This window comes from Nerophis ophidion, linkage group LG10, assembly GCF_033978795.1.
Source record: "Nerophis ophidion isolate RoL-2023_Sa linkage group LG10, RoL_Noph_v1.0, whole genome shotgun sequence".
NCBI lineage: Eukaryota > Metazoa > Chordata > Actinopteri > Syngnathiformes > Syngnathidae > Nerophis > Nerophis ophidion.
This window is the reverse complement of record NC_084620.1, coordinates 4,214,847-4,242,479: the sequence shown is the minus strand read 5'-3', so window position 1 is coordinate 4,242,479 and position 27,633 is coordinate 4,214,847. Positions and strand designations below refer to the sequence as shown.

Here is a 27,633-nt window from a genome sequence, read left to right as displayed (position 1 = left end):
GTCTGGCAAGAACATTCCAGGGAGTCCTACACACTGACGCTCACTAGCTTTGTGGACGCTTGTCTTCATCGTACTCGCCGCTGCCGTCCAGGCGTCTTGTGCCACTTTTAAGCTTCCCATGAGCCTCTGCGGACGCTCCTGCGAGTGAGCGTGGACAAAGCATGGCGAGCGGCTACATGGAGCAGCAGCAACTCCATAACTTTGGGGTCCAGGAGGTGGGGCAAGAAGAGGAGATGCCCGCCACCGAGAAGGACCTGGCCGAGGACGCTCCATGGAAGAAGATCCAACAGAATACGTTCACCAGGTGGTGCAATGAGCACCTCAAATGTCTCCACAAGCGTATTATGGACCTGCAGAAGGACTTGGGTGACGGCCTCAAGCTGATTGGACTTTTGGAGGTTTTGAGCCAGAAGAACATGTACCGCAAGTACCACGGCAGACCCAACTTCCGCCAGATGAAGCTGGAGAACGTGTCGGTGGCACTGGAGTTCCTGGAGCGTGAACACATCCGCCTCGTTTCCATAGGTGAGTCCTTTCAAGTGTGGGCAGAGCCAATAGGCAAGCCTGATGAATGGTCACGTGAGGGGGTGGTGGGGGGGCTTTTAAGCAGTTGTTACCGTCAGCTACCTCCAACATTGACCTCTATAATCCCATATTCAAGTGTCACTTGACAGATAAAAGGCAAACTTTTGACACAGGGGCATGTCCACATTAATTGAAAGCACGTGGAGGCGCTTACAAAGATGTACAAAAAAAAAAGCTTGGGGCGGAGCATTGTTGTGTACGTGCACGCGCAGGGGGGACCAAAACAGGGGAAGAAGGGCTGTTTTGATTGATGGGGCGACAGCTGAACTCTTGTCCCTCCCCCCTCAAAATAGAAACAAGCTTTCCACATGGAGCCCATTGACATGATCCTGTATGACAGTAGATTATGTATTAATATGATCATGAATGTAGATGTGTTTACACACGTATGTACATTACACTCTGATGTGCCATCCCATAATGCATGAATGTTTTTTCCGCCGATAGAACAGTAATCGCCGAGACTGCTGACAAAGTTAAGGTCATGTGACAGGATGTGTATGAAGTTAAAGTACCCATGATTGTCACACACACTCTTGGTGTGGGGAAATTATTCTCTGCATTTGACCCATCACCCTTGATCACCCCCTGGAAGGTGAGGGGAGCAGTGAGCAGCAGCGGTGGCCGCGCCCTAGAATCATTTTTGGTGATTCAACCCGCAATTCCAATCCTTGATGCTGAGTGCCAAGCAGGGAGGGAATGGGTCCCATTTTTATAGTCTTTGGTATGAACTCCCGACCTACTGATCTCAGGGCGGACACTCTAACCACAAGGCCACTGAGTATAAATAAAGGTCAGTTTAAGTCTGAACATTAATATTTGTTTGCGCCACAAAACAAAGAGGGGTAAGAGTTCCTCTTTAGCTGTTCACTTGTTGACCTAAAACAACTGCAAGCACAACTCACACCAGTGGCGTGTCCAGACTTTTTTTTCCAGGGGTGGCACCCATAAAACAGTTAGTCTACCCCAGGAGCAGCTGTAGTTCTATGAGCAAAAACCACGTTACGCATAAATCATATGGCCTACTACCATGTCTATACACAAAGTAGACAATCATTACATTGTATGTAATGTGCCAGGAAAATACCCCCCCCAATGTGCCTGATGCACATACAGTACCAGAAACTGCAATTAGCCGTGCTCATTTTGGAAACCATTTCCTAAGCATATCAGCATATTGAGAACAAAATATGCACTGACACTACGCATATACACATAGGTTTTATTTGTCTACAATATACATTTCCCTGTCAGTTGGATGACACTTAAACATAGAGGCCATCGGGCATATATTTCCCCCGTTAGCATGTACGTCGATGTGTCATTGACCGGGCTAGCATGCTAAGCATTCGTTGCACAAACATACTAGCTGTGCTAGACAAGATAATAGACTGTATTGGACAATATAGTTTACATACAAATTTCCATTTCCATTTATTAAAACTATCAAGGAGAAAATTAGCAAGTTTGGCGTCAGAATAAAAAATCTTCTTGGCCTTCAATCATCTCCATCTTTCAAGGGCATCCCCCATACAAATCTTTGTTTTGTTTCTAGTTTTATCATGAATAAGTTCAGAATTGTAACAACACCTTTTAGATTTACTTAGGTCTGACATGTTTAGTAACTTTACCAGTGGCTGTAGCTCGACAAAGAGGGAGTGCGTAGCTGGAAACCTGGATGTGACACACTCACAGACTTTCTAATTGGTCCAATAGTAGAATGGGGCATCGAAATGAAAGCAATAATATTTTGGGGATGTAAATCTAATTTTGAAATGAGCATATCCCATTAGAACTACCGTTATCAGTTATAAAGGTATTTGAAAAGAGCATATCCCGTCTGAACTACCGTTATCAGTTATAAAGGTATTTGAAAAAAGCATGATTTAATAATGTCTTTTGAAATATCAGGGCCATTTAATGATAAGTTGACATACATTTTCTACATATGGCACCTTTAACTGATTTTCACATGTTTTTTAATGCAAACTTCATACATGCAGCTATTTATACAGTGCAAATCAATTGTCATATTTTAATATTCACTGTGGGATTAACAATAATAGAATATTCAGACTAGACTCTAGACAGGTATTTTGCAAACATTTTAAACATATATACAACTTTTTTATTTTTATACCATAGAACCTCTGCTGTAACGCTACACAGCTTCTGTAGTATCTGCCAGACTACATGTTTACTTCCCTGACTTTCATCTATCCATTTTCTATCGATGTCCTCAAGCAACTAAAATTGCGAAACTTAAAGTGTGAAGAGTGTTTCGCATGTATTATCCATCAGGTCTACTAAATGGATTAAATGGGTGTATTTTTGAATTGTGTGGCACAATTAGACATTTTTTATATGTCCACGTAGTTCAGTGGGCAAATTGTGATTTTGTACCGCATATTTTAATGTTCTGTGTTGGTTTTTGAATAATTGGACCACAAGTTTGAATTGGTTGTCCAATTGCTACCTATATAGTCAGTCTGGACTTTTTTCACTTGTGTGGAGATGTGGTCAGCACTATTTATTGTGGACCTCACCGATCAGTACACATTGTAAATTCTAAATTCATGTTTTAAAAGTAAATTTGGGTAAATCCTCGGGCTTTCTTTGGGGAACCCTAAACTAAGCATATCTTTGGCTACCATTAGATGGAGCTCGATTGGTACACGTATCACAGTTTGAAAAACACTGCTTCAAATGGTTCCGCCTCTGAGTGGGGCGACACCTGTCAGGTTGTAAGGGTGGCACTGGCCACCCCCTAGACACATCCCTGACTAACACACTTACACACCGCCCCTTTTTCCCGTCTGATTTGTGGGGACTTGTGTGTGTCTGCATCAGTCAGAGTTTCCTGCATTGTGACGTGTTTCAAGGTCAAAGGTCATGCTATCTTTGTGTGTGTTTTTACTGGCCCTTTTATGTTCTAGTTCTTTGGTCATGTGGCAAGCAAGGGGCGTTGCCTACGCTAATGAGAATCATTTGATAAAAATTCCTTTAACTCCAGACTCCAAAGCCATTGTGGACGGGAATCTAAAGCTGATCCTTGGTCTTATCTGGACCCTGATCCTGCATTACTCCATTTCCATGCCTATGTGGGAGGACGAGGACGATGAGGATGCCAAGAAACTGACCCCCAAGCAGCGTCTTCTGGGCTGGATCCAGAACAAGGTGCCGCAAATGCCCATTACCAACTTCCACCGGGACTGGAGGGATGGCAAGGCCCTAGGAGCCCTGGTAGACAATTGTGCCCCCGGTAGGACCTGCAGACGTCATCGGTCCACTTGGGCCTGCTGGTGCTGAAAGGTATGCTGCTGTCTTTAGGTCTCTGTCCGGACTGGGAGACTTGGGATCCAAGACAGCCAGTGGAAAATGCCAGAGAGGCTATGCAGCAGGCAGACGACTGGCTGGGCGTACCTCAGGTCACTTTACCTGTCTCCACATTTTCTGTCCTTTTCCTTTGGCCTTTGCTCAGAGGTAATCTTGCTGTCGTGTCAAGCGTCTTGGAAAAATTCAGGAATGTCCCATTTGTCTGCAGGTCATCGCACCGGAGGAGATTGTTGACCCCAATGTGGATGAGCACTCGGTTATGACATACCTGTCTCAGTTCCCCAAAGCTAAACTGAAACCTGGGGCCCCTTTGAGGGCAAAAACACTACATCCAAAGAGAGCCAAAGCCTTTGGACCAGGTGGGACAAACAACACCAGAATCCTAGTTAAAACTAACTGGGTTGGTTTCATGAACTCATAAATTATTTGTTTTTAAGGCATTGAACCTCGAGGGAATGTGGTTCTGAAGCCAGCAGAGTTTCTGGTGGAGACAGTCGAGGCTGGACTCGGCGAGGTTCTTGTTTATGTGGAGGATATGGAGGGTCATACAGAGGAGGTGGGGACATTAAACACATAAATTTTGATCCAAATGAGCTTGGTACGGACACATGTGCTTTGTTCTCTCATTATTAATCGTACCCACTCGGCATCCATTGCACCGGTTGCCCATGGGGTTAGTCCCCAAATCTGTGGTCCCCTCCAAGGTTTTTCATCACGCCCAATAGGATTAGTTTTTTTTTGCCCTGATGTGGAATATGAGCCGAGCATGTCGTTGTGGATTTTGCAGCCCTTTGAGACACTAGTGATTAAGGGCTATATAAATGAACTTTGATTGATTAATTGATTGTTTTAGGCCCGAGTGATCCCAAATAATGACAAGAACAGAACCTACTCTGTGTTCTACCTGCCCAAAGTGGAGGGTCTTCATAAAGTAAGTATTTTGCTTTCCACACTTATCAGAACCTTAGCCTTAACCTCTGGTTATAGCAACTTAGTGACTAACTTGCTATTTTGTGTTCTAGCATGCTAAGTCACCTCCTAGAAACCATAACAGACTTTTGACTATGTTTATGCTTTCACAGGTAAAGGTCTTGTTTGCGGGCCAAGACATTGACAGGAGTCCCTTCATGGTCAATGTCTCCAAAGCCATGGGTGACCCAACCCGAGTTCAGGCTCATGGTTTGGGACTGCAGCATTTTGGAAACATGGCCACCAAGCCCACCTACTTTGACATTTATACAGCAGGTAAGCAGCCAAGCCCCAAAGCACTCCAAGTGTCTCTGCACCCTGTCCCCTAATGATCTCATCTGTTGACCACTAGGTGCTGGCGCCGGAGACGTGGGCGTGGTCATCGTGGATTCAAACGGCCGGAGGGATACAGTGGAGGTAGTCCTAGAGAACAAAGGCGACAGCGTCTTTCGATGCACCTACGTTCCCGTCCTGGAGGGGCTGCACACGGTCTATGTGACCTTTGCCAGCCAGCAGATTCCCAGAAGCCCCTTTCCGGTCCACATTGCAGAAGGTAAATCTTTCCCTCTTTCTGCTAGTGATAGTTTTAACCATTAGCACACGTTAGTTGAGATGATTCTCAACCGTGTGACTTGGACACCTGAGTCTAGATTCTAGACCAGGGGTGTCCAAACTTTATGACTTGGGGGGCCGTATTGGGCTAAAAAATTTGCCGCCTTAACAACAAAGAGCCACCGCCTAAAGTCTTAACAAGCTGCTACGCTTACTTGTGCCTTTGCCTCTGTCAGTAAGTGTCTACAGCACCCAGCATTGTCCCACCCACAGAAATATCTGATTTGTTGCATTCAGAGCGGCATCTGCCAATCAGCAGTGAGTATTCTGAGCGCATGTAACAGCCAATCAGCAGTGCATATTTAGAGCGCATGTATCAGCCAATCAGCAGTGCGTATTCAGAGCGGATGGAGTCATTGCTCCTACGGTGTGGTGAGCAGAAAGCTATTTAGCTAGACTGACCATACGTTGTCTTTTGCGGGGATGTCCAGGCGGGGTTTCTTAAATGTTTCAAATGTCCAGCATTTTGAGTTAGTCTTGTGTAACACGCACACACACCGCACAATGAGCTAACGTTACACTAAAAGGAATGCGGGCGACCTGAGCTGCCGCTTATGTTTCTAGAACGTCAACAGGCTCATAGTGATGTTACTAGGAGATGACTGGGAGGTGTTTATTATAATTTTGGGGGAGTCCGCTGCCTTATGCTCACCTGCTAAACATCTTTTTGATCACCCCACTGTCTCTCCTCTCTGCCTGCCTGAGCACTGATTCCATGCGCTCTGAATACGCACTGCTGATTGGCTGTTACAGGGGCTCTGAATACGCACTGCTGATTGGCTGTTACAGGGGCTCTGAATACGCACTGCTGATTGGCTGTTACAGGGGCTCTGAATACGCACTGCTGATTGGCTGTTACAGGGGCTCTGAATACGCACTGCTGATTGGCTGTTACAGGGGCTCTGAATACGCACTGCTGATTGGCTGTTACAGGGGCTCTGAATACGCACTGCTGATTGGCTGTTACAGGGGCTCTGAATACGCACTGCTGATTGGCTGTTACCGCTCTGTGTGTAACCCATCAGATGGTTCTGTGGGTGGGACAATGCTGGGTGCTGCAGAGATGTACTGACAGAGGCAGAGGCAGAGGCAGAGGCAGAGGCAGAACTAAGCAGAGCAGCTTGTTAAGACTTTAGTTTAGGTGTTGGCTCTTTGTTGTTAAGGCGGCTGCCCTAAGGAAAAAGCGCTGCGCGAAACTCTGATAGATACGTAATTAATAGTTATTATAATTGAATATAAAGAGTATGTAAAAGTTCAAATCCTACCTTGTTTACTTCCGCAACAACCTCTTTAAAGCTTTGGGATCAATCAGAAATATCAAACAGTTAAAAGTCAAACATGGATAAGTGTGGAGAGAGTGTTTTGAATTTTCCCCATCACGCTTTGCAATGGATTTAAATGGGTCTGATTTTGAATTATATATGGTGATTCAACTTTTTTTTATTATAACCACAAAGTTCAGGGAGCAGGTTGTGTTGTGTGTCACCATGTGTGTTGAGTTTTTGTGCTAGTGGAGTTTTTTTTCTGACTAGGAAAGGTTGTTTGGATTGGTCATTGAAGTAAATGCTGTGCTTGTGATGTCTAGAAAGTACACATCATGGTCACTGACCTGAGTTATTTACTTTGTCCACAAGATGGTGACAGGTTGCCACGTGTCAGATACCCGGATATTTAGATTTAATATGAAAACACCTCCCACGGCCAGATTGCCTATTGAAATTGAATTTTTGCTGTTGACTCGCGGGACAAACTGAAGATGGCTGCGGGCCGCATTTGGCCCACGGTCCATGGTTTGGACACCCCTGTTCTAGAGCTTAGGTCTTCATGGTCAACCATAAAACCCAAAGGACACTGAGGTACTTGGATCTGAATTAATTGAATTATAGACGGACATCTCCTCTTGGTGGACTGGACTGGGGGTGTATTATCTGGGCCACATGCTTTACCACTGCTCTTCACTCCTTCAGTTTCACAGAGCACCCCTCCGCCAGCATCTTCGGTGCAGATTGTACCTCAGTTGCTATGCACACCCCCACGGAGAACGCCCCCTGCAAAGCTGCTCAAACCCAGGCGACCAAGTTAGTGGAGGCGGGGTCAGAATTGTGACTCGTGCCTGTCGACCGAATCCTGGGCTCGTAGTGATCTAGCTTCACAGCATGGCTCCACCCATATTATCCTTCTTCTACTTCATGAGCGTGTGAATGCCTGTGCAACGAGTCCTTGCTTGGTCACTACAGAGGTCGAGTGACCTCTTGACTGACCTTCAACAATGGTGACCACAGCCTTTATTGCTATGAAATTGTCACAAAGGCGAGAGCTAATTGACGAGGCGGTTGGCTTTTCTTGTTTATTAATTTTGAAAACTAATCAACGTTACAAATCAGCTTATATCTGCTTTCTCTTTCTCTTCAAATGTTGCAGTCCTTTCAGCTGTTCTGTTCTTTTTTCATGGCTAACAGCATCCCTCTGTTACTGAACACAATCTAACCAGCGCCACCCTCTGATTGGTCCACACAGCCTGCAACCCACACGCCTGCAGGGCACACGGCCGAGGCTTACAGCCCAAAGGTTTGAGGGTAAAGGAAGTGGCGGATTTTAAAGTTTACACAAAAGGAGGCGGCAGCGGCGAGCTTCAAGTTGCAGTGAAGGGGCCAAGTGAGCGATTTTGCCCCTCAATATATTTGAATGTGACCCACACCCAGTTCTAAGGTTGTGCTCATGAACATGTTTACTGCAGACGGCGGAGAGGAGCCGGTGAAGATGGTCGAGGTGGATGGTGGACTCTACAGTTGTAACTATTACCCTATTGTGACAGGAAATTATATTATCATCATTACCTGGGGGGGTCACAGCATCCCACGCAGGTGATCATCCAACCTGCTGATCTCTTGACTTAACTGATGCGTAATAATAATAGTATTACATAACGGAAATCTTTTTTGTAATGTTCCGTGTTTGTGTCTGCATGTTTTAGCCCGTTTGATGTTCATGTGAGCGAGGAGACAGGGCCTCAGAAGGTGCGGGCCTGGGGTCCTGGTCTGGAGACAGGAATGGTGGGAAAGAGTGCCGACTTTGTGGTGGAGGCAATTGGAACAGAGGTGGGAACGTTGGGTACGTCCTTTCAACTTCAAATGTAGCCAATCAGAAAGTAAATTATTTTGTTAACTGAAATGTGTTGGTCATGTTCAGGATTCTCCATCGAGGGTCCTTCTCAGGCCAAAATTGAGTGTGATGATAAAGGAGATGGGTCATGTGATGTGAGGTACTGGCCCACGGAGCCCGGCGACTACGCTGTTCACGTCATATGTGATGATGAGGATGTTAAGGACAGCCCCTTTATGGCGCACATCCTGCCTGCCGCCACTGACCTTCACCCAGAGAAGGTCTCACCAATGAAGATCAGCTATGTTTGTCCTGACCTAGGTTTAAGACAGCCTGTCATCTGTTTCTCAGGTGAGATGTTACGGGCCAGGTCTCGACCCTGTAGGCTGCATCGTCAACAAACCAGCCGATTTCACCATTGACGCCCGAGGGACTGGCAGAGGCGAGCTGAAGCTCTACGCTCAAGTGAGGACAACTTGCTCCTTGAGTATCTTCTTCCTTTACTATTTTATGCTACTGTCCCCCACAGGATGCTGAAGGATGCCCCATTGATGTGGATATGAGGGACAATGGTGATGAGACCTTCCTGTGTGTTTATGTCCCTACAAAGCCCATTAAGCACACCATCATTGTAACGTGGGAAGAGATCAACATCCCCAACAGCCCCTATAGGGTACGACAAGGTCACAAACGACTGCAAGATGGAAGTGATTACTGAAAGTGACAAGTGGGGGTTTGCGAGCAGGTGACCATCGGAGAGGGCAGCCATCCGGAAAATGTGAAGGTGTATGGTCCTGGAGTGGAAAGAACTGGACTGAAGGCCAATGAGCCGACCTACTTTACAGTGGATTGCAGTGAGGCTGGACAGGGTGAGGAGCTACTCCTTTCTCTTTGTTGTCCCGATAACCATAGCATGAAACCAGGTTGGTTGTGACACCAGGAGATGTCAGTATCGGTATCAAGTGTGCGCCAGGCGTGGTCGGACCAGCTGAGGCCGACATCGATTTTGACATTATTAAGAATGACAACGACACGTTCACGGTGAAGTACACTCCCCCGGGATCGGGTCAGTACACCATCATGGTTGTGTTCGCTGACCAGGTGAGACAATTAGTTCCACAAAGAGAGAAACAGGATAAAAGATGTGAAATCTCCTCTTTTGTTGTTGAAACAGGAAATTCCAATTAGCCCCTTCAGGATAAAAGTGGATCCTTCTCACGATGCTGCTAAAGTGAAAGCGGAAGGACCTGGACTCAACAAGTCGGGTCAGGTGCTTTACAAATTTATAAGAATATTCTGTTAATCCTGAATTAAACCTTTAGAATTCTGATTTATTTGCTTTTTTTCCCTGGTAGGTGTGGAAGCGGGAAAGCCGACTCACTTCACCATTTACACTAAAGGAGCAGGAAAAGCCCAACCACAAGTCCACTTTAACGGCGCCACAAAGGACAATGCCGTACGCGACTTTGAGATTATCGACAACCATAATTACTCCTACACGGTCCGCTACACCTCAGCCCAACAGGTGAGTTTTACCCTTGACCTTGTGACAGAGATAGTGTCAACCGCCGTACATCATTGTTTTGGGTCTTTAGGGAAGTTTGTCCATCACTGTGCTTCATGGGGGTGACCCCATCCCGAAAAGTCCGTTTCACATCATAGTGGCTCCGCCTCTTGACCTTAAGAAGATCCAAGTTCATGGCCTTGCCAACAGTTAGTAAAAAAATTTTAAGATTGTAAGACATGATGCCAGCGACCTTTGAGTTCAGTGGTGTTTGTTTCTATCAGAGGTGGATGTCGGAAAGGACCAGGAGTTCCACATTGGCACTTTGGGCGCTGGTGGTCAAGGCCATCTAGATGTGAAGATAATTTCTCCGTCTCATCGACCAATCCCGTGCAAGGTGGAGTCGGGTGCAGCCAATGAAAGGCATTCCGTGAGGTACATTCCACCAGAGGAAGGACCTTACACTGTGGAGATCAGTTATGACGGGAACCCCATCCCAGAAAGTCCATTGGCAGTGGAGGGCATCCTGCCCCCCGATCCCTCTAAGGTGACTTCCTTATATTCAGAAAATGAGGGGTGGTTTAAGTTATATTTACTACATCTTTGTTCACCTCACAGGTGCGAGCTTATGGTCCAGGTCTTCAGGGTGGCGTAGTAGGAATACTGGCCCCTTTTGCAATTGACACAAAGGGAGCTGGGACCGGTGGGTTAGGTCTGACAGTGGAGGGGCCCTGTGAGGCTAAAATTGAATGCCAGGACAACGGTGATGGTTCATGCTCCGTGTCTTACCTGCCCACTGAGTTTGGCGAGTACGCCATCAACATCCTATTTGCGGACCAGCACATCCCCGGATCCCCTTTCAAGGCGTCAGTCCAGTCTGTGTTTGACCCCAGCAAGGTAACCGCCAGCGGGCCTGGACTGGAGCAGGGAAAAGTCAATGAGGCTGCATCTTTCCTGGTGGACTGCTCCAAAGCTGGAGAGGCGGAGCTTACGATCGAAATTATTTCTGAGTCGGGATCCAAAGCTGAGGTTCATGTGGAGAACAATGGTGACGGAACCTACTCCATCACCTATATCCCACAGTTCCACGGCATGTATACAATCACTGTCAAGTATGGAGGACATCTAGTGCCACGGTTTCCCGCCAACCTGCGAGTGGAACCGACTCTGGATATCAGCGGGGTTGACGTCTACGGACCTGGAGTGGAACCCAGAGGTAAGCATGTAAAGAGATAGGCCTGCAAGCTTGTTCAACTTCGTTTCTGAATCCTGCCTTGGTGTTGGTCCTTACCAGGAGTGTTGAGGGAAGTCACCACACATTTTATCGTGGATGCCAGAAGTGTTAATAACAGCTCCGGCGGCCATGTTAAAGTGGTCATTTCAAATCCATCAGGCTCCAACACGGACGCCTTCATCACAGACAAGGCTGATGGCACGTGCCATGTGGAGTACACGCCTTTTGAGGACGGTCAGTCTCTTGACTTGGATTTTTTTACTGGACTTGTTTAACTCTACAAGTTATCATCAAATCTGCTAAGCATGTATTGAGTGTATCTATTTTTGCAGGGCTGCATCTCATCAAAGTTTTGTACAATGATGATATTGTTCCCAAGAGTCCGTTCAGGGTGTCCGTTAATGAAGGTTGTGATCCAAGTCGAGTGCGAGCCTACGGGCCAGGCCTGGAGGAAGGTCTGGTCAGTAAACCCAACCAGTTTACAGTGGAGACCAGGTGATTTCACATCAACATGTTGACTTTATATGCGGAATTGTGTTTCACTGTATCCGGGAAACCATATCCAATTGTATTTCCAATCCGCAAAGTCTGTGAAAATACTGTGTAAATATCCACAAAATGCAACAGTTTAAGATGGCCATTTTAAATATTCCGCTCCCAATATCTTTGGCAATTTCCGTAGATTCAGGGGTGGATAACTGAACAAAGGGGGCCTTTCTGCATTCTGCCCATTATTAGCAGATTAGTAATACCGGAAGTACGCAGAACTTAGAAAGAGAACACACACTGTTCTGTCTCCCTGTAACGTTTGTCTGATCTTGAATGGGATTGTGCTGAAAATTTAAATTTTCCTGAAGGAATAAATAAAGTACTATCTAATCTAATCTAATCCAATATGTTTTTCTTTTTTTTCTGCATTCAAATCATAAATAATAATAATTTTAAATAGTCTACTAACAATTGAGCCAATGGGGGCTCCTCTATTTTGCCCACAAAGCGCTCCAAATAATCATCTAAAACCAGCCAAAAATACTACATTTACATCTCGTGACCTGAATATTAACCAAATATTTTTGTTATAAGCGCTAACACAGGCCAACTGTTAGCGAGGAAACCCATTGATGACAGAGAGGTAACTAGTTTATGCTGCTATATTGAGCAGGCTGGTGTCCTGCTACTTTTGGTGCTGCAGAATGTAGCCGCTGGTTAAAGTTAATCCTAGATTATAAATCATGCCTCTCACCCGGAAAACAAGTTGTTCATCTGTGACATTACATTTGAACCTACAGACGGAAAGAAAGACAATAATACTGAAGACGAGAGCTTGCTGTAACTTTTCTTTTTAATCCTTAGTGAGGATTATGATTTATTCTTCATCTAAACAGGAAATAAGAACAACCTATCAGTCGGCATCCCAGTGAGAGCAGACATTGTACAGTGAATGATTGTTTAATTATGTTAGTAGTTTGTATTTCTTGTTCAGCACATAGCAATACTGCTACACGATGCTTAGTGTTTCACCAAAGCTGCATCTGTTTAGCACATGGCTTCTAAAACTTGTAGCTCAACCTCCTTATATTCAGGCTCAAAAGTATAAGGTTCATGATCACAATTTTACCCAAAGTAATTGTTGGCCCTAATAATAGCAACATGAATAGCTGTGTTGTTGTTGGCAAAGGGAAACGTCTGTTTCCTTAGATGAAAAGGTAAAATGTGACAAAATTAACAAAGTAGCTAAAAGTTTCAATATGTACTTTGTAAATATTGGACCAAATATAGGGGGAAATATCCCAGATTTCGGGTCAGTTAAGGACTTAAATGACATCATAGACAGAAATCTCAACTCAATGTTCCTCAATAATGTAAAAAAAAGTGGAACTAATCAAAATTATAAAGAGATGCAAATTCAAGACCTGACCTGACTGTTACGAAATAGATATGAAAGCAATAAAAAAAGTTATAGAACAAGTTTCAGAGCCTTTAACATATATTAGTAACCTATCATTTCAAATACCAAACAAAATGAAAATGGAAAAAGTTGTACCAATTTACACACTCTAGACCTGTTTCCTTACTTCCACAATTTTCTAAAACTTCCAAAAATTATTCAATAAAAAATTTGACAAATTCATAAATAAAAGTGGAAGACTTGCATAGAACCACGGAGGAGACAAATACAGTTCATCATCAATGGCATTGATCAAAGTAAAAGAGGAGATTATTAATACAATCGATGGTAAACAAGTGTTTATGGAGCTAACTAAAGCATTTGACATTAGTCAATTAACCAAAATATCTTAATCAACAAATTAGAATGGCATGGATTTAGAGAGTTCGTCTTGAACTACATAAGAAGCTACTTAACCAACAGGAAGCAATACATGGAAATAAGTGAAAATATGTCAACAATGCTGGAGTTATCTTGTGGCGTATCCCTGCGATCATAATTGAACCACAGTGGTTTAATATTTATGCAAATGGTCATGACGGAAAGGATAATATCACAGGTACAAGCGGCCGAAATGAGTTTCCTCCGCCGTGTGGCGGGTCTCTCCCTTAGAGATAGGGTGAGAAGCTCTGCCATCCGGGAGGAACTCAAAGTAAAGCCGCTGCTCTTTCAAATCGAGAGGAGCCAGATGAGGTGGTTCGGGCATCTGGTCAGGATGCCACCCGAACGCCTCCTGAGGGAGGTGTTTAGGGAACGTCCAACCGGTAGGAGGCCACGGGGAAGACCCAGGACACGTTGGGAAGACTATGTCTGCCAACTGGCCTGGGAACGCCTCGGGATCCCCCGGGAAGAGCTAGACGAAGTGGCTGGGGAGAGGGAAGTCTGGGCTTCCCTGCTTAGGCTGCTGCCCCCGCGACCCGACCTCGGATTAGCGGAGGAAGATGGATGGATGGATGGATTTATGCAAACGACATTTGTTAAGTTAATAGGAATTTGAAGATTGTGTTATTTGCAGACAACACGACTAAGTTATGTTCAGCAGAGAACACACAGAAGCTAATACAAATAATAAGTGTAGACGTGAACAAATGAAAGAGATGGTTTGACAAAAACAGACTATCTTTGACAGTTATCAAAACTAAATTAATGCTACTCGGTAATAGTAGAAGAGAAAGTCAGACACAAATTCAAATAGACGGAGTAGATATTGAAAGGGGGAATTAAATCAAATGTTTGGGTGCAAAAACAGATGATAAAATGAGCTGGAAAGCTCATATAAAAATATACAACATAAAGTGGCAATAAATATTTCTATAATGTACAAAGGAAAATACTGTATGTTCTAGCCCAGTGGTTCTCAACCTTTTTTCAGTGATGTACCCCCTGTGAACATTTTTTTCATTCAAGTACCCCCTAATCAGAGCAAAGCATTTTTGGTTGAAAAACAGAGATAAAGAAGTAAAATACAGCACTATGTCATCAGTTTCTGATTTATTCAATTGCGTAACAGTGCAAAATATTGCTCATTTGTAGTGCTCTTGAACTATTTGGGAAAAAAAGATATAAAAATAACTAAAAACTTGTTGAAAAATAAACAAGTGATTCAATTATAAATAAATATTTCTACAGATGGAAGTGCCCTCTTCGGGGATTGTAATAGAGATCCATTTGGATTCATGAGCTTAATTCTAAACATTTCTTCACAAAAAAATAAATCTTTAACATCAATATTTATGGAAAATGTCCACAAAAATAATCTAGCTGTCAACACTGAGTATTGCATTGTTGCATTTCTTTTCACAGTTTCTTAACTTACATTCATATTTTGTTGAAGTATTATTCAAATATATTTATGAAGGATTTTTGAACTGTTGCTATTTTTCGAATATTTTTGAAAAATCTCACATACCCCTTGGCATACCTTCAAGTACCCCCAGGGGTACGCGTACCCCCATTTGAGAACCACTGTTCTCGACCAATAATCCCCCCATATTCTATACTACTCCCTAGTGTTACCATAACTGAGTTATTGTGTAAAAATATGGAGCAATAACTACAAAAGCACACTTCATTCATGAACCGAGTTACAAAAGAGGTCAGAATAATACATAACATTGGTTTTAGAGAACAAACAACCCTGCTATGAATTGGAAGGGGGGGTAGGATTAAATAAGTTTAGCTTCTTCCTACTCCTTTTCGGACATGTTGTGAAAAAATAGTAATGTATCATGTTGAAACCACATACATATTCGAAATAAACTTCAACCAACCATCCAAGAGAATGGTTGGACCCCCGGGTACGTCACAGACTGGCTTGCTCATTATCTCTCAAAATGGTTTGGGAATTTCTATGAGAGTTACACTATTTTGATGATATCTATGTACTCGCAAACTTTGTAAGTGTTTTGGCATTATACACCAGATACATATGATAATAGCTTCAATAAAGAGGCAACTTGTTTTTTCCGTTATACTGGTACTTAAGGATCCTCACCTCCTTCCTGTTCTGCACTCCTCAGGGGTGCTGGCACAGGTGGTCTTGGCCTTGCCATCGAGGGCCCCTCTGAGGCAAAGATGTCCTGTAAGGACAACAAAGATGGCAGCTGTAGCGTGGAGTACATTCCCTTTAGTCCTGGAGAATATGATGTCAACGTCACCTTTGGAGGACTTCCAATTCAAGGTGCTCGTTCTAGAGTCGACTGAAGTTCAGCATGGGGACGTACAGAGTTCACTGGCTTAAACAACTGCACTCATATTTGCAGGAAGTCCATTTCGGGTCACAGTGCGAGAGCTGATTGATCCCACTAAGGTGAGGTGTTCTGGGCCTGGTCTTGGAAGTGGAGTTCGTGCTCACGTCTGTCAGACCTTCACAGTGGACAGCAGCAAAACTGGTGTAGCTCCTTTAGAAGTCCAGATATTTGGCCCTACAGGTGACAATCTGGAACACGGGCCTGTCAGTCTGTTTAAAAATGTTTTTGTCAAGTGTCCAATTGTGTCACAAACTAGTCACTAAACAGAAGATGAACTTCTGTTGGTTCTCTAGGTTTCACTGAGCCTGTCAGTGTTAAAGACAATGGTGGTGGGTATTACACGGTCAACTACACCCCTGCCATTGAGGGTCTGTACACAGTGAGTGTCAAGTATGCCAAGCAGGAAGTCCCTCGAAGGTAAGGAATAGTCAAAAAGGTAATTCAGATTATTTTTCCCTGGTCTCATGTCTGCATACCCTTTTAGTCCATTCAAGATCAAGACCCTGCCTGTTCATGATGCCAGCAAGGTCCGTGCCAATGGTCCTGGTCTGAATACATCCGGTGTTCCCGCCAGTCTGCCAGTGGAGTTCACCATCGACGCCAGAGATGCTGGTGAAGGATTGCTCACTGTTCAGATTTTGGTAAGTCCAAGAAACACAATGAGACAGAGTCTGTTTTGAGCCAGAAGAGATTTTCTCTGTCATTAAAAAATATATTTTTAGAATTGACGTTCTGATTTGAAGCTATCTAGCTGGGGGTGACTTAAGGTAGTGTGCTGAGCTTGTTGACACTGAGTAACACATGCCAACCACCCAGCATTAGCAAATCAAACATTTCAGTTTTTGTAAGACTTAGTGCAATAATCAATTGTGTGTCTAAATGTTACTTTTTAACCCCTGACATTGTCGATGTGACCTACTGTATTGCCGGGGTGTGTGTCGCTGTCGCTGCAGGGTCCAGACGAGTGCGAGCGCCAGGCCTCAGTGTTTGTGCAGGACTGGGCCACCCGGGTGTGGGAGTCTCATATAGTCAAGAAAACCATCCCGTTCTCCATTCTTAAGAGAGGCCGCGTAAGGCCCCCACCTTATCTTACCTTGCCCTGTCCGCAATCAACTTCCTAACCCCACCTCACCAACCAATACTCATACCCTTCTCCACCTGCCTGCTTTGTTTATTAAGATTAGCTCAAGTCATCAAAGTATAATGAAAAAAATAACAAAATTATTCATAAACTTTAATTTTCATTGGTAAATACTCACTACTATTCACAGCGAATAACATCCATCTTCATTTTTATGAATTTCTGCAGTGACTGGAGTCATGACACAAGATCTTGAGCCATGACTTGAGACTTTTAAGTCTTAAAAGAAAGTGTTTTGAGTTACGACTTAAGACTTTTGAGACACAATACAAGACTTTAAAATCATGACTCAAAGACTTTTGATGCATGGCTTCAGACTTCTGAGTCATGACTTCAGTCTTTTGAGTCACTACTCAAAGACTACAGAATCACAACAACACTTTTTCTGAGTTTCTTCTCAAGACTGTTAAATCATAACTCAAATCTTTGAGCGATGACCGAACAAATTCTGGGGTCATGACTCCAGACATGTCCAGAAGTGGTGTGATGGGATGTCATGTAGATCGTTGCTGCCACCACTGGTCTCATGCTGCATTTGAGAATGCTAAGAAACAGACAATATCCAGCTTGGACCATGACTTGAGGTCTGACTTCAAAGCATTCAACTTGAAACGCATTTGAAAACACTTTTACGACGGCCATCATAAGCATGGTTGTGGTCGATATGTCGCGGATAGTGATTGAATGAATGTGGGCATGTAGCCTCGTCATTACATGAAACAAGAGGATATGTTGACATTTCTTCACACAGCGTTTATTTGCGAACAGTCAGTAATACGTGGCGTCACATTCATTAGGTTAAGCTTGTGGTACGTGAATGTAGTCAGAGTTCACGAGAAGGAACTCTTTCAAGTGACTTTCTTTGCTGTGAGTCAGCACAATGCAGTCCCTCCAGGATTTTGCAGGCCTTTTTTTTGTCAATAACGTTGAATCACCTTGTGACTATATGAATCTGTTGTTGATGTTTTTAGTATTTTTATAACCTTCACGACAAAAAGCCAGACATTTCAACAAATCTAAACAATCTACACTTTATTTGCACACAAATGTGTGCTTAGTTTGGAAAACGAATAGTGTATTGATGCTTTCACTTCTTTCGTACACCCCACAGAGTATGAACCATAACTTACAAGTAGACACTAGATGTTATTAAAAGCACATTCTCCAAGCTCATTGTCAAATGACTATACTATTTCAATCATCCATTCATCCATTTTCTACTGCTTGTCCCTCTTGGGGTAGTGGGGGCGCTGGAGCCTATTCCAGCAATTATAACTAATAAAGATAGTAATTAATTATGATTTAAAAAAAGATGATTTAAATGAAAAGTTATTATAAAAAGAAAAACTACCAAAGGCTTCTTCATTGTCCGCTGTCTGCTCTAGCGTCTACAAGTTGCAAACATTTTTCATGTATGTTTCACGCCAAAACTGGAACAAATTGGAGGGCAGTGCCTAATTCACGAAGATCAGTTGAATTTGTGTTAATTGGCGCTATCGCAACATCACAAATTCCTCGACGGTCTGAAAATGCGATGTACTTTGAACAGGAAACAAACTTAGGGAGGGAACAGGTCCTCTTCTTCAGGTTGAAAATTTTGAGTTAGCTGTTTGCAGACCTCTGGTGGGAAGCACATCTTGCGTCATGCTGTCTTGTTCGTACACTTAGTCCAACTGTACACATGTTTCTAGGATCCTGAGGGGAAGCCCAAGAAGGCGAACATCCGAGACAATCGGGATGGGACCTACACTGTGTCCTATGTACCGGACATGACTGGGCGTTACACCATCACCATCAAATATGGTGGTGACGAGATCCCATACTCGCCCTACCGCATCCATGCCAATCCAACGGGGGACGCCAGCAAATGTCTAGTGACAGGTCAGGCCCCGCCTTCTCACCCTCACAATTTGTCCTTTTCGTATCATTCATAATTTGTCAATATTGTCCTCTCGTCCTACAGTATCCATTGGGGGACATGGATCAGGTACGACATTTCACTTAATACATTGTTGACCTGTTTGCTAAACTTGGCTCCAAATTTTTTTATTGACAGTTCGACAGGAATGACAATCTATGCAGATAGTTTCTTGCCGTCATTGCTCAATAATTGATTTTTAATCAACAAAGCATTATGACAGTCAGTCATTATGTGACATTTATCTTGTTAGGATCCGGCGTCGGTCCGGCCATCCAGATCGGAGAAGAAACCATAATTACTGTTGACGCAAAGGCTGCTGGGAAAGGCAAGGTTACCTGCAAGGTTTCGACCCCTGATGGCGCCGAGCTTGACGTGGATGTGGTGGAAAATGCTGATGGGACATTTGATATTTATTACACGGCGCCTGAGCCCGGGAAGTATGTCATCACCATCCGCTTTGGAGGGGAGCACATCCCCAACAGTCCCTTCCATGTGCTGGTGAGTCCCATGCACACCGTCGGTATCAACGTCGTCATTAACAATCTAACTATGTCCAGTGGACCCAATTAAGCTTGTTTCATTTCTAACATTTCTGTTCGTGTATGAAGTGTTGTTGAGGTGACCAGGGATCATGTGACCCCCCCCCTTGCAGCAGGTACACGCCGCATGACTCATCTGCATGATAATCTACTAAAGCCACGCCCACACCCGGCTGCGTCTTTGTGAAGGTGGCGTTTCTGCTGCCATAATGATGTCATCCTAAGTCGTCTCTATTTCTGTTTAACTAGGCGACAAACGACCCCATGGTGCCCGTCAATGGGATGGAGGCCGTGCTGCGTCCATTCAGTCTGGTCATTCCTTTCACCGTGCAGACAGGAGAAATCACTGGTGAGACTTATTTTATTGGATGCACAGATCTCTGGTGGGCTAACCTGGAATGACGTCATCATTGTGCGCCGTGCAGGTGAAGTGCGAATGCCTTCCGGGCGTGCAGCCCGTCCGCACATCGCAGACAACAAGGATGGCACCGTCACTGTTAGGTACTCGCCGACCGAACGTGGCTTGCATGAGATGGACATTAAGTACGACGGCCATCACATCCCAGGTACATTGTGCTGTCTGACTTTTCCATCATCAGAACATGATCTGAATTTTGAATTTACCATCCATCCAGGAAGTCCTCTACAGTTTTTTGTAGATGCCATAAATAGCGTTCATGTGACCGCATACGGCCCCGGTTTGAGCCACGGTGTCGCTAATGAACCGGCGACCTTTATGATCGCTACCAAGGACGCTGGAGAAGGTACTGCTTCCTAAAAGTATGTCTGTTCTTGTGGACATCTTTGGACTGTTCTTATGATCCGAGTGGGTGCAGGCGGTTTGTCTCTGGCAGTGGAAGGACCGTCCAAAGCCGAGATCAGCTGCAAAGACAACAAAAATGGCACCTGCACTGTGTCCTACTTGCCCGCGGTGGCTGGGGATTATAACATCATCGTCAAATTTGATGACAAGCACATCGCCGGCAGCCCTTTCACCGCCAGGATAACCGGTACTTAAACGGTCAATGGCCACTTGTCAATTGGTACATGTGCTGCAGCCCCTGTGTGTGTCTTCAGGCGACGGCCCTATCACTTCATCTCAGCTCAACGTTGGTACGGAAACCGACGTCTGCTTGAGGATCACCGAGACCGACCTGAGCAGTCTGACGGCGACTATTCAAGCTCCATCCGGAAGCGAGGAGGCGTGTATCCTGAAGAGACTTCTTAACAGACATATTGGTATGTTTACTCGTCACCCCAAATTGTTACCCCGTAACCTGACACTTGAGCTGTTTACCCACTGGCTTTTTAGAAAAATTTTATTTTCTTCCGTTTTTTTGACTATATCATTGACATAGAACCAGAGCGAGACTTTAGTGTTTGTTGTGTCAGGAATCTCATTCACGCCAAAGGAAGTGGGTGAGCATGTTGTGAGCGTGATGAAGGGCGGCAAACATGTGACCAACAGCCCGTTTAAGATCATGGTGGCCCAGTCAGAGATCGGTGACGCCAGCAAGGTAAAAGTGTTTGGACCGGGTCTGGTAGAGGGACGCACTTTTGAGGTTGCCCACTTCATCGTCGATACCCGGACTGCCGGTACGTGCTTGATCCTCTTTGGCCTGCTTACAGCTGTTGTAAAGCCTAAGTAAAGTCTGTTTTGGCAGGTTACGGCGGTCTCGGTCTGTCTATCGAGGGTCCCAGCAAAGTGGACATTAACTGCGAGGATGTGGAGGACGGCACATGTCGTGTTACCTACTGTCCCACTGAGCCAGGAAACTACATCATCAACATCAAGTTTGCAGACCAGCACGTCCCAGGTACTCCACCCACACCCTCAACAGGACAGCGGAATGTGTCATGTGACCTCTTCCACTGTGGCCACAGGAAGTCCCTTCACTGTAAAAGTATTTGGCGAGGGCAGGATGAAGGAGAGCATCACCAGGAAGCGCCAGGCACCCGCCATAGCCAGCGTGGGTAGCACCTGTGACCTAAACCTCAAGATCCCAGGTAAGCTTAACGGGTCGTTGTAAGATCACTGTGCCTGCTCTGCCCGCCTTCTGCATCCTTAAAGCCCTTTTTTTTCTGGCCACAGGAAACTGGTTTCAGATGGTCTCAGCGCAGGAACGCGTCACACGCACCTTCACGCGCAGCAGCCACACATACACACGCACTGAGCGAACAGAGATCAGCAAATCACGCGGCGGCGAGACCAAGCGGGAAGTGCGTGTGGAAGAGAGCACGCAGGTTGGAGAGCCGTTCCGAGATGTCTTTGAGGACTTCCTAGAACGGGACAGTCTTAACAGCTTTGGTGGGAAGTCGCCATCACAGCAGGGTGCGTGTTCTTTCTAGAGATTGACTGATGATTGGCCGGGCCAATTATCGGCGCTGATATTTGGCATGTTGACATATCGGTATAGGCCTCTTTTTATTTGTATAGTTTTCTTTTGTTTTTTTTTGTTTTTTACAACTGCAGCAGCACTACATCAGCAGATAATGTTTTTTTCAGGCCTGATACCGATTATTAGTCAAGGAGGCCAATAACCTATATTCGAGATATTAATTTGCAGTAAAATGTATCCAAACATGACTGGTATACGTCAGTAAACAGCTGGATAACAGCTGGTTCCACCCCCTTTCTTTGCAAGGATTATGAATCATTCTTCATCCAAACGGGAAAATGACAAGATTCAATCAGTCTGCATTCTAATGACAGCAGACATTGCACAGTAAGGGATGTTTCTTGGCTCTCATGAAGTCTGCAGTGAACAGTAATCAGTGATGTTGTTAAAAAAAACGAACATTGTGATGTTTTTTTAAATTAAAGCGCCACAATTTTTTTTAAATGATCAAAATAGATAAATATAAAATGTTATTATTATGCCCATTACTACGTTGCATATATACTTACATCATGTATATAAAACCTCAATGGAGGTGTTTGAATGTTTTTCGAGGGTTTTTTAAGCCAGGAAGAAACTCCCTTAGGCTCCACTATAAGCAAACTTTTGATCGCATTTGTTTTCTATTGAGAATGCATTTTAAAAATACATCCGTCGTCATGTCTTTCATAATGATTGTGAATGACAGGCAAAATTCCGAAAATGTGCAGTTACCCTTTAATGAGCCATGCATGCTACAAGTGAAACTAAACAGGTGAAAGAAGGAAGAAAGAAAATAACTCCAGGAAAGAAGTACAAAAATTGGAATTCCAATCATAAATGGAAGTTCTCACAAGTTCTTGTAAACAGATTAGATGTGCTCAGCAATCAGCACTCTGAGAAGAGAAAGAAAGGGAGGGTGTGTGCATCTGAGCGCAGCCTAGCAGAAAGGAGCACAGGCTGTTAAAACTCACTTACTTCCTACTTATAACTATTTTTAATAGTAAATACAGGTATCGTATTAGTATATGTTATATTGTATCTGCTAATGTATTTCTGTTGTAGTTGAAAAAAAAAAAAATAGAATATCGGCCAATACTAATTTAAGAAGGCCGGTAATGATATACGCCTAAATGCCAAATATCGGCACCGATAACCAGTCGAACCCTACTATTTAGTATATAAAATAATAATTAGTGAAGTAGATAAGTTATAACCACTGCTCACCAGCCCGTTTGCCCTGCCCTGCCCTACAAATTTTCCCAGAAGAGTTCCCATATTTTAAATTGCAAATGTTGATGCTCTTCTGAACCACATCATAATGGTGTGTGTGAAATCCCCTTATGCTGTTCGGTGCTGAATTAACCACAACATTAGCGCCTTATAAAACATTAAGTTGCCATTAGTCCAATGTTTACTAAAAATAATGTTAAAAATACAACTTAAAGCCTTGTCCTGCATGGTTACTGACATACACTATTCATGTTTAAATAACTTTTACCGAAAATCTATATTGGCACCAAATATTGGTTATTGGCCTTCTTGACTACTAATAATCAGTATCGGCCCTGAAAAATCCTAGTTCATCATTCATCTGCTCACTGTGCGTGTGTTTCTGCGTGTCCATTAAAATTATTCTAAAAATTGCGGTTGATTGATGTCAAAGTCAAATGACCTTCACATTTTACTGCATCTCCTCAGCTCATAGCTGTGTCCACTCCCACAGGGGAAGCCGCCACCCAAGAAATGACAGCACAGGTGACAAGTCCTGGTGGCAAGTGTGAGGACGCCGAGCTCATCCGAGGCGAGGACAGCACGTACAGCGTGCGATTCGTTCCCCAGGAGATGGGAGCACACGTGGTCAATGTCAAGTATCGAGGACAACACGTCCCTGGAAGCCCCTTCCAGTTCACCGTAGGACCCTTGGGAGAGGGAGGGGCCCATAAGGTGCGAGCAGGCGGCACAGGTCTGGAGCGAGGTGTTGCTGGCATTCCGGGTGGGTTCAACAACTGAAATTTAAGGTCATGGACAAGGTCGCCTTAAAGGTCTACTGAAATTATATTTTCTTATTTAAACGGGGATAGCAGGTCCATTCTATGTGTCATACTTGATCATTTCGCGATATTGCCATATTTTCGCTGAAAGGGTTTAGTAGAGAACATCCACAATAAAGTTTGCAACTTTCGGTGCTAAGAGAAAAGCCCTGCCTCTACCGGAAGTCGCAGACGATGATGTCACATGTTTGATGGCTACTCAGATATTCACATTGTTTTTAATGGGAGCCTCCAACAAAAAGTGCTATTCGGACCGAGAAAACGACAATTTCCCCATTAATTTGAGCGAGGATGAAAGATTCGTGTTTGACGATATTGATAGCGACGGACTAGAAAAAAAAAAACGAGATTGCATTGGGACGGATTCCGATGTTTTTAGACACATTTACTAGGTTAATTCTGGGAAATCCCTTATCTTTCTATTGTGTTGCTAGTGTTTTAGTGAGTTTAATATTACCTGATAGTTGGAAGGGTGTCTCCACGGGTGTGTGGACGCCAGTGTCTCAGGGAAGTCGACGGCAGCTTCATGGATGGCCCAAGCTCAGCTTTTCTCCTGTAAGAAGCGACTTTTTAACCACAATTTTCTCACTGAAAGCTGTTGGTTGACACGTGGTCGGGATCCATGTTCTCTTGACCACGCTCTGATCCATAGGAAAGTTTCACCTCCAGGAATTTTAAACAAGGAATCACCGTGTGTTTGTGTGGCTAAAGGCTAAAGCTTCCCAACTCCATCTTTCTACTGTGACTTCTCCAATATTATTTGAACAAATTGCAAAAGATTCAGCAAAACAGATGTCCAAAAAACTGTATAATTATACCGTTAAAGCAGACGACTTTTAGCTGTGTGTGTGCGCAGCGCTCATACTTCCTAAAAACCCGTGACGTCTTGCGTACACGTCATCATTACACGACATTTCGAAGACGAAACTCCCTGGAAATTCAAAATTGTAATTTAGTGAACTAAAAAGGCCGTATTGGCATGTGTTGCAATGTTAATATTTCATCATTGATGTATAAACTATCAGACTGCGTGGTGGCTAGTAGTGGCTTTCAGTAGGCCTTTAACGCACTGGTTTATGCTGAGGATATTGCAGCTCAAGTCAAATTTTATCTTCCAGCTGAGTTCAGCATCTGGACGAGAGAGGCGGGGGCGGGTGGGCTGTCAATCGCAGTGGAGGGGCCCAGCAAGGCCGAGATCACCTTTGAGGACCGCAAGGATGGTTCCTGTGGGGTCTCCTATTTGGTCCAGGAGCCTGGTGAGATGACTGTCTAAAGTACAACACTTCCCAGACCTGTCAAGCCTCTTATTCCTTGCTCCTGCCAGGTGATTATGAGGTCTCAATAAAATTCAACGATGAGCACATTCCAGACTCGCCCTTCAGTGTCCCTGTGGCCACCTTGTCTGACGACGCCCGCCGTCTTACCATTACCAGCCTTCAGGTGACCCATTACCATCACATTTACACTCTGTTCAACATCTACCGGAAGGTCACTTTTTTGTTGATGTTGTTGTCATCTCAGGAAGCTGGACTAAAGGTGAACCAGGAAGCATGCTTTGCCGTACAACTAAATGGAGCTCGAGGCCTGATCGACGCCAAGATTCACGCACCTTCTGGAGCCACGGAGGACTGTTTCATTACCCAAGTGGATGGTGGTGAGATGTCTGAATTCACTTCTGTATATATTGGAATATAAGCCAAAGTAAACCAGTATGCAGATGAAGTGGTGAAAATCCAAGCCTGCCGTGGCCAGTCTAAAATTATTAAGAAAAAAATGTTTTTGGACTGCAGATCAGCACGCTATCAGGTTTATCCCCAAAGAGAACGGTGTTCATTCCATCAATGTCCGCTTCAACGGCAGCCACGTACCCGGAAGCCCTTTCAAGATCCGAGTGGGAGAACCTAGTCAAGTGGGTGACCCCAGCAAGGTGTTGGCCTCTGGGCCGGGCCTTGAGGGTGGCACTACAGGTTCGTTAAAGAGAAAGACATATGTGTCATACGTTGGATTTCATGGACTCCTGTTTTGTAGGCGTGGCCTCAGAGTTCAGTGTGAACACGTGTAATGCTGGTAGTGGCGCTCTGTCGGTGACCATTGACGGTCCATCAAAAGTCCAAATGAACTGTCAGGATTACAGTGACGGCTACCGGATCTCTTATACCCCACTGGCTCCCGGAAACTATATGATTTCCATCAAATATGGAGGAGCCCAGCACATTGTCGGTAGCCCCTTCAAGGCCAAAGTCTCAGGTAGGTTTGCTTTAGCATTTTAAAGAGAGGGTTCTGAATCTTCATATTGGTGTGCATGTCTTCAGGTTCACGCCTGTCCGGGGGTACCAGTCTTCACGAGACGTCATCCGTTCTCGTAGAAACCGTAACCAAGTCGTCTGCGGCGGGAAGTGCCTTTGCCTCATTGCCCAAATTCTCCTCAGATGCCAGTAAGGTAGTCTCAATGGGCGCCGGCCTATCAAAGGCCTTTGTGGGCCAGAAGAACTCGTTCACAGTGGACTGCTGCAAAGCGGGTATGTAAAATATAATTGTGGTGTGTCTGTCCAAATGAGTGTCTTGGTCCTGATTGGTCCTGCTTGCAGGAACCAACATGTTGATGGTGGGCGTGCACGGGCCTAAGGCGCCCTGCGAGGAGGTCTATGTCAAGCACGCGGGCCACAAGTTGTATAATGTCACATACACGGTTAAAGAGGTGGGAAACTATATTCTTATCGTAAAATGGGGCGATGACCACGTGCCCGGGAGTCCCTTTCACGTCACTGTGCCTTGAAGGGGGAGCCTTGCTGCGCCCCTCCCCATTTCTGGCTTTTTTTCTCCTCAAAAGCCTCTCATGTCGTCGTTTGGTGTTAAGGACTTCTTATAGAACTTTCTGACGAGATGATGGAACTGTGATTTTTCTATCTTTTTTTCAGTAGACGATTTGACAAAGAGGGAGTTAAATGTGTTTATGCTCACTCAAAGAAAAAAGACTTGATGACTCGAACCAAAAACAAGTCATTTGACACGTTTGCGAGTTGCAGGCGTGATGCATTTTTAAGAAAAAAACCCTTCTAATAATAAAAGCTGGATTGCATCTTTGGTGTTGTTTTGTAGTTTATCCTGTGAGTGGCGCAAATGTTCCATTTTTGTGGCGCACATACAAATATTCTTGCAATACAATAATTTTTTTTAATTCATTCTTATGAAATCCTATGCAAACACCAGCTGCACAATTCCTTCTGGAGATTAGGCAGCAACACTGGCAAATGTTAATCGAGAAAAGAATAAAAATATAAATGCACCTGGGGATAGGTTGATTGGCAACACTAAATGGTCCCTAGTGTGTGAATGTGAGTGTGAATGTTGTCTGTCTATCTGTGTTGGCCCTGCGATGAGGTGGCGACTTGTCCAGGGTGTACCTCGCCTCCCACCCAATTGTAGCTGAGATAGGCTCCAGCGCCCCTCGCGACCCCTAAGGGAATAAGCAGTAGAAAATGGATGGATGGATGGCCGGATGGATGTTATATTGCGACTTGGTCATATAAAATGTGATCATAAAAAAATGGTCTGCACAC

General features: G+C 44.5%; 1 protein-coding gene across 4 annotated transcripts; it reads left to right on the top strand.

Annotated features, from left to right (window-relative positions):
* On the top strand, window positions 1-27,152 carry flncb (filamin C, gamma b (actin binding protein 280)). Of its 4 annotated transcripts, XM_061912095.1 has the most exons (49): window positions 1-525; window positions 3,599-3,847; window positions 3,916-4,013; window positions 4,130-4,280; window positions 4,359-4,477; window positions 4,775-4,852; window positions 5,004-5,166; window positions 5,243-5,443; window positions 7,470-7,580; window positions 8,020-8,157; window positions 8,240-8,366; window positions 8,477-8,613; window positions 8,692-8,885; window positions 8,956-9,069; window positions 9,134-9,277; window positions 9,350-9,473; window positions 9,545-9,705; window positions 9,779-9,869; window positions 9,960-10,129; window positions 10,200-10,317; window positions 10,393-10,655; window positions 10,727-11,324; window positions 11,403-11,576; window positions 11,675-11,837; window positions 15,810-15,970; window positions 16,053-16,220; window positions 16,334-16,457; window positions 16,525-16,681; window positions 16,994-17,110; window positions 18,873-19,062; window positions 19,145-19,168; window positions 19,353-19,600; window positions 19,891-19,990; window positions 20,067-20,207; window positions 20,277-20,405; window positions 20,478-20,651; window positions 20,719-20,880; window positions 21,034-21,237; window positions 21,306-21,458; window positions 21,526-21,648; window positions 21,734-21,973; window positions 23,746-24,015; window positions 25,192-25,329; window positions 25,398-25,513; window positions 25,595-25,727; window positions 25,864-26,040; window positions 26,102-26,320; window positions 26,386-26,592; window positions 26,662-27,152. In XM_061912095.1, exons 1-49 carry the CDS (start codon window positions 162-164, stop codon window positions 26,847-26,849), a joined length of 8,313 nt encoding a protein of 2,770 aa, XP_061768079.1. In that variant the 5' UTR covers window positions 1-161; the 3' UTR covers window positions 26,850-27,152. The 4 variants fall into 4 exon arrangements, with proteins under 4 accessions (XP_061768079.1, XP_061768080.1, XP_061768081.1 ...); XM_061912096.1 differs by lacking the exon at window positions 7,470-7,580; XM_061912097.1 differs by lacking the exon at window positions 16,994-17,110.
* The last annotated feature ends 481 nt before the right edge of the window (window positions 27,153-27,633 follow it).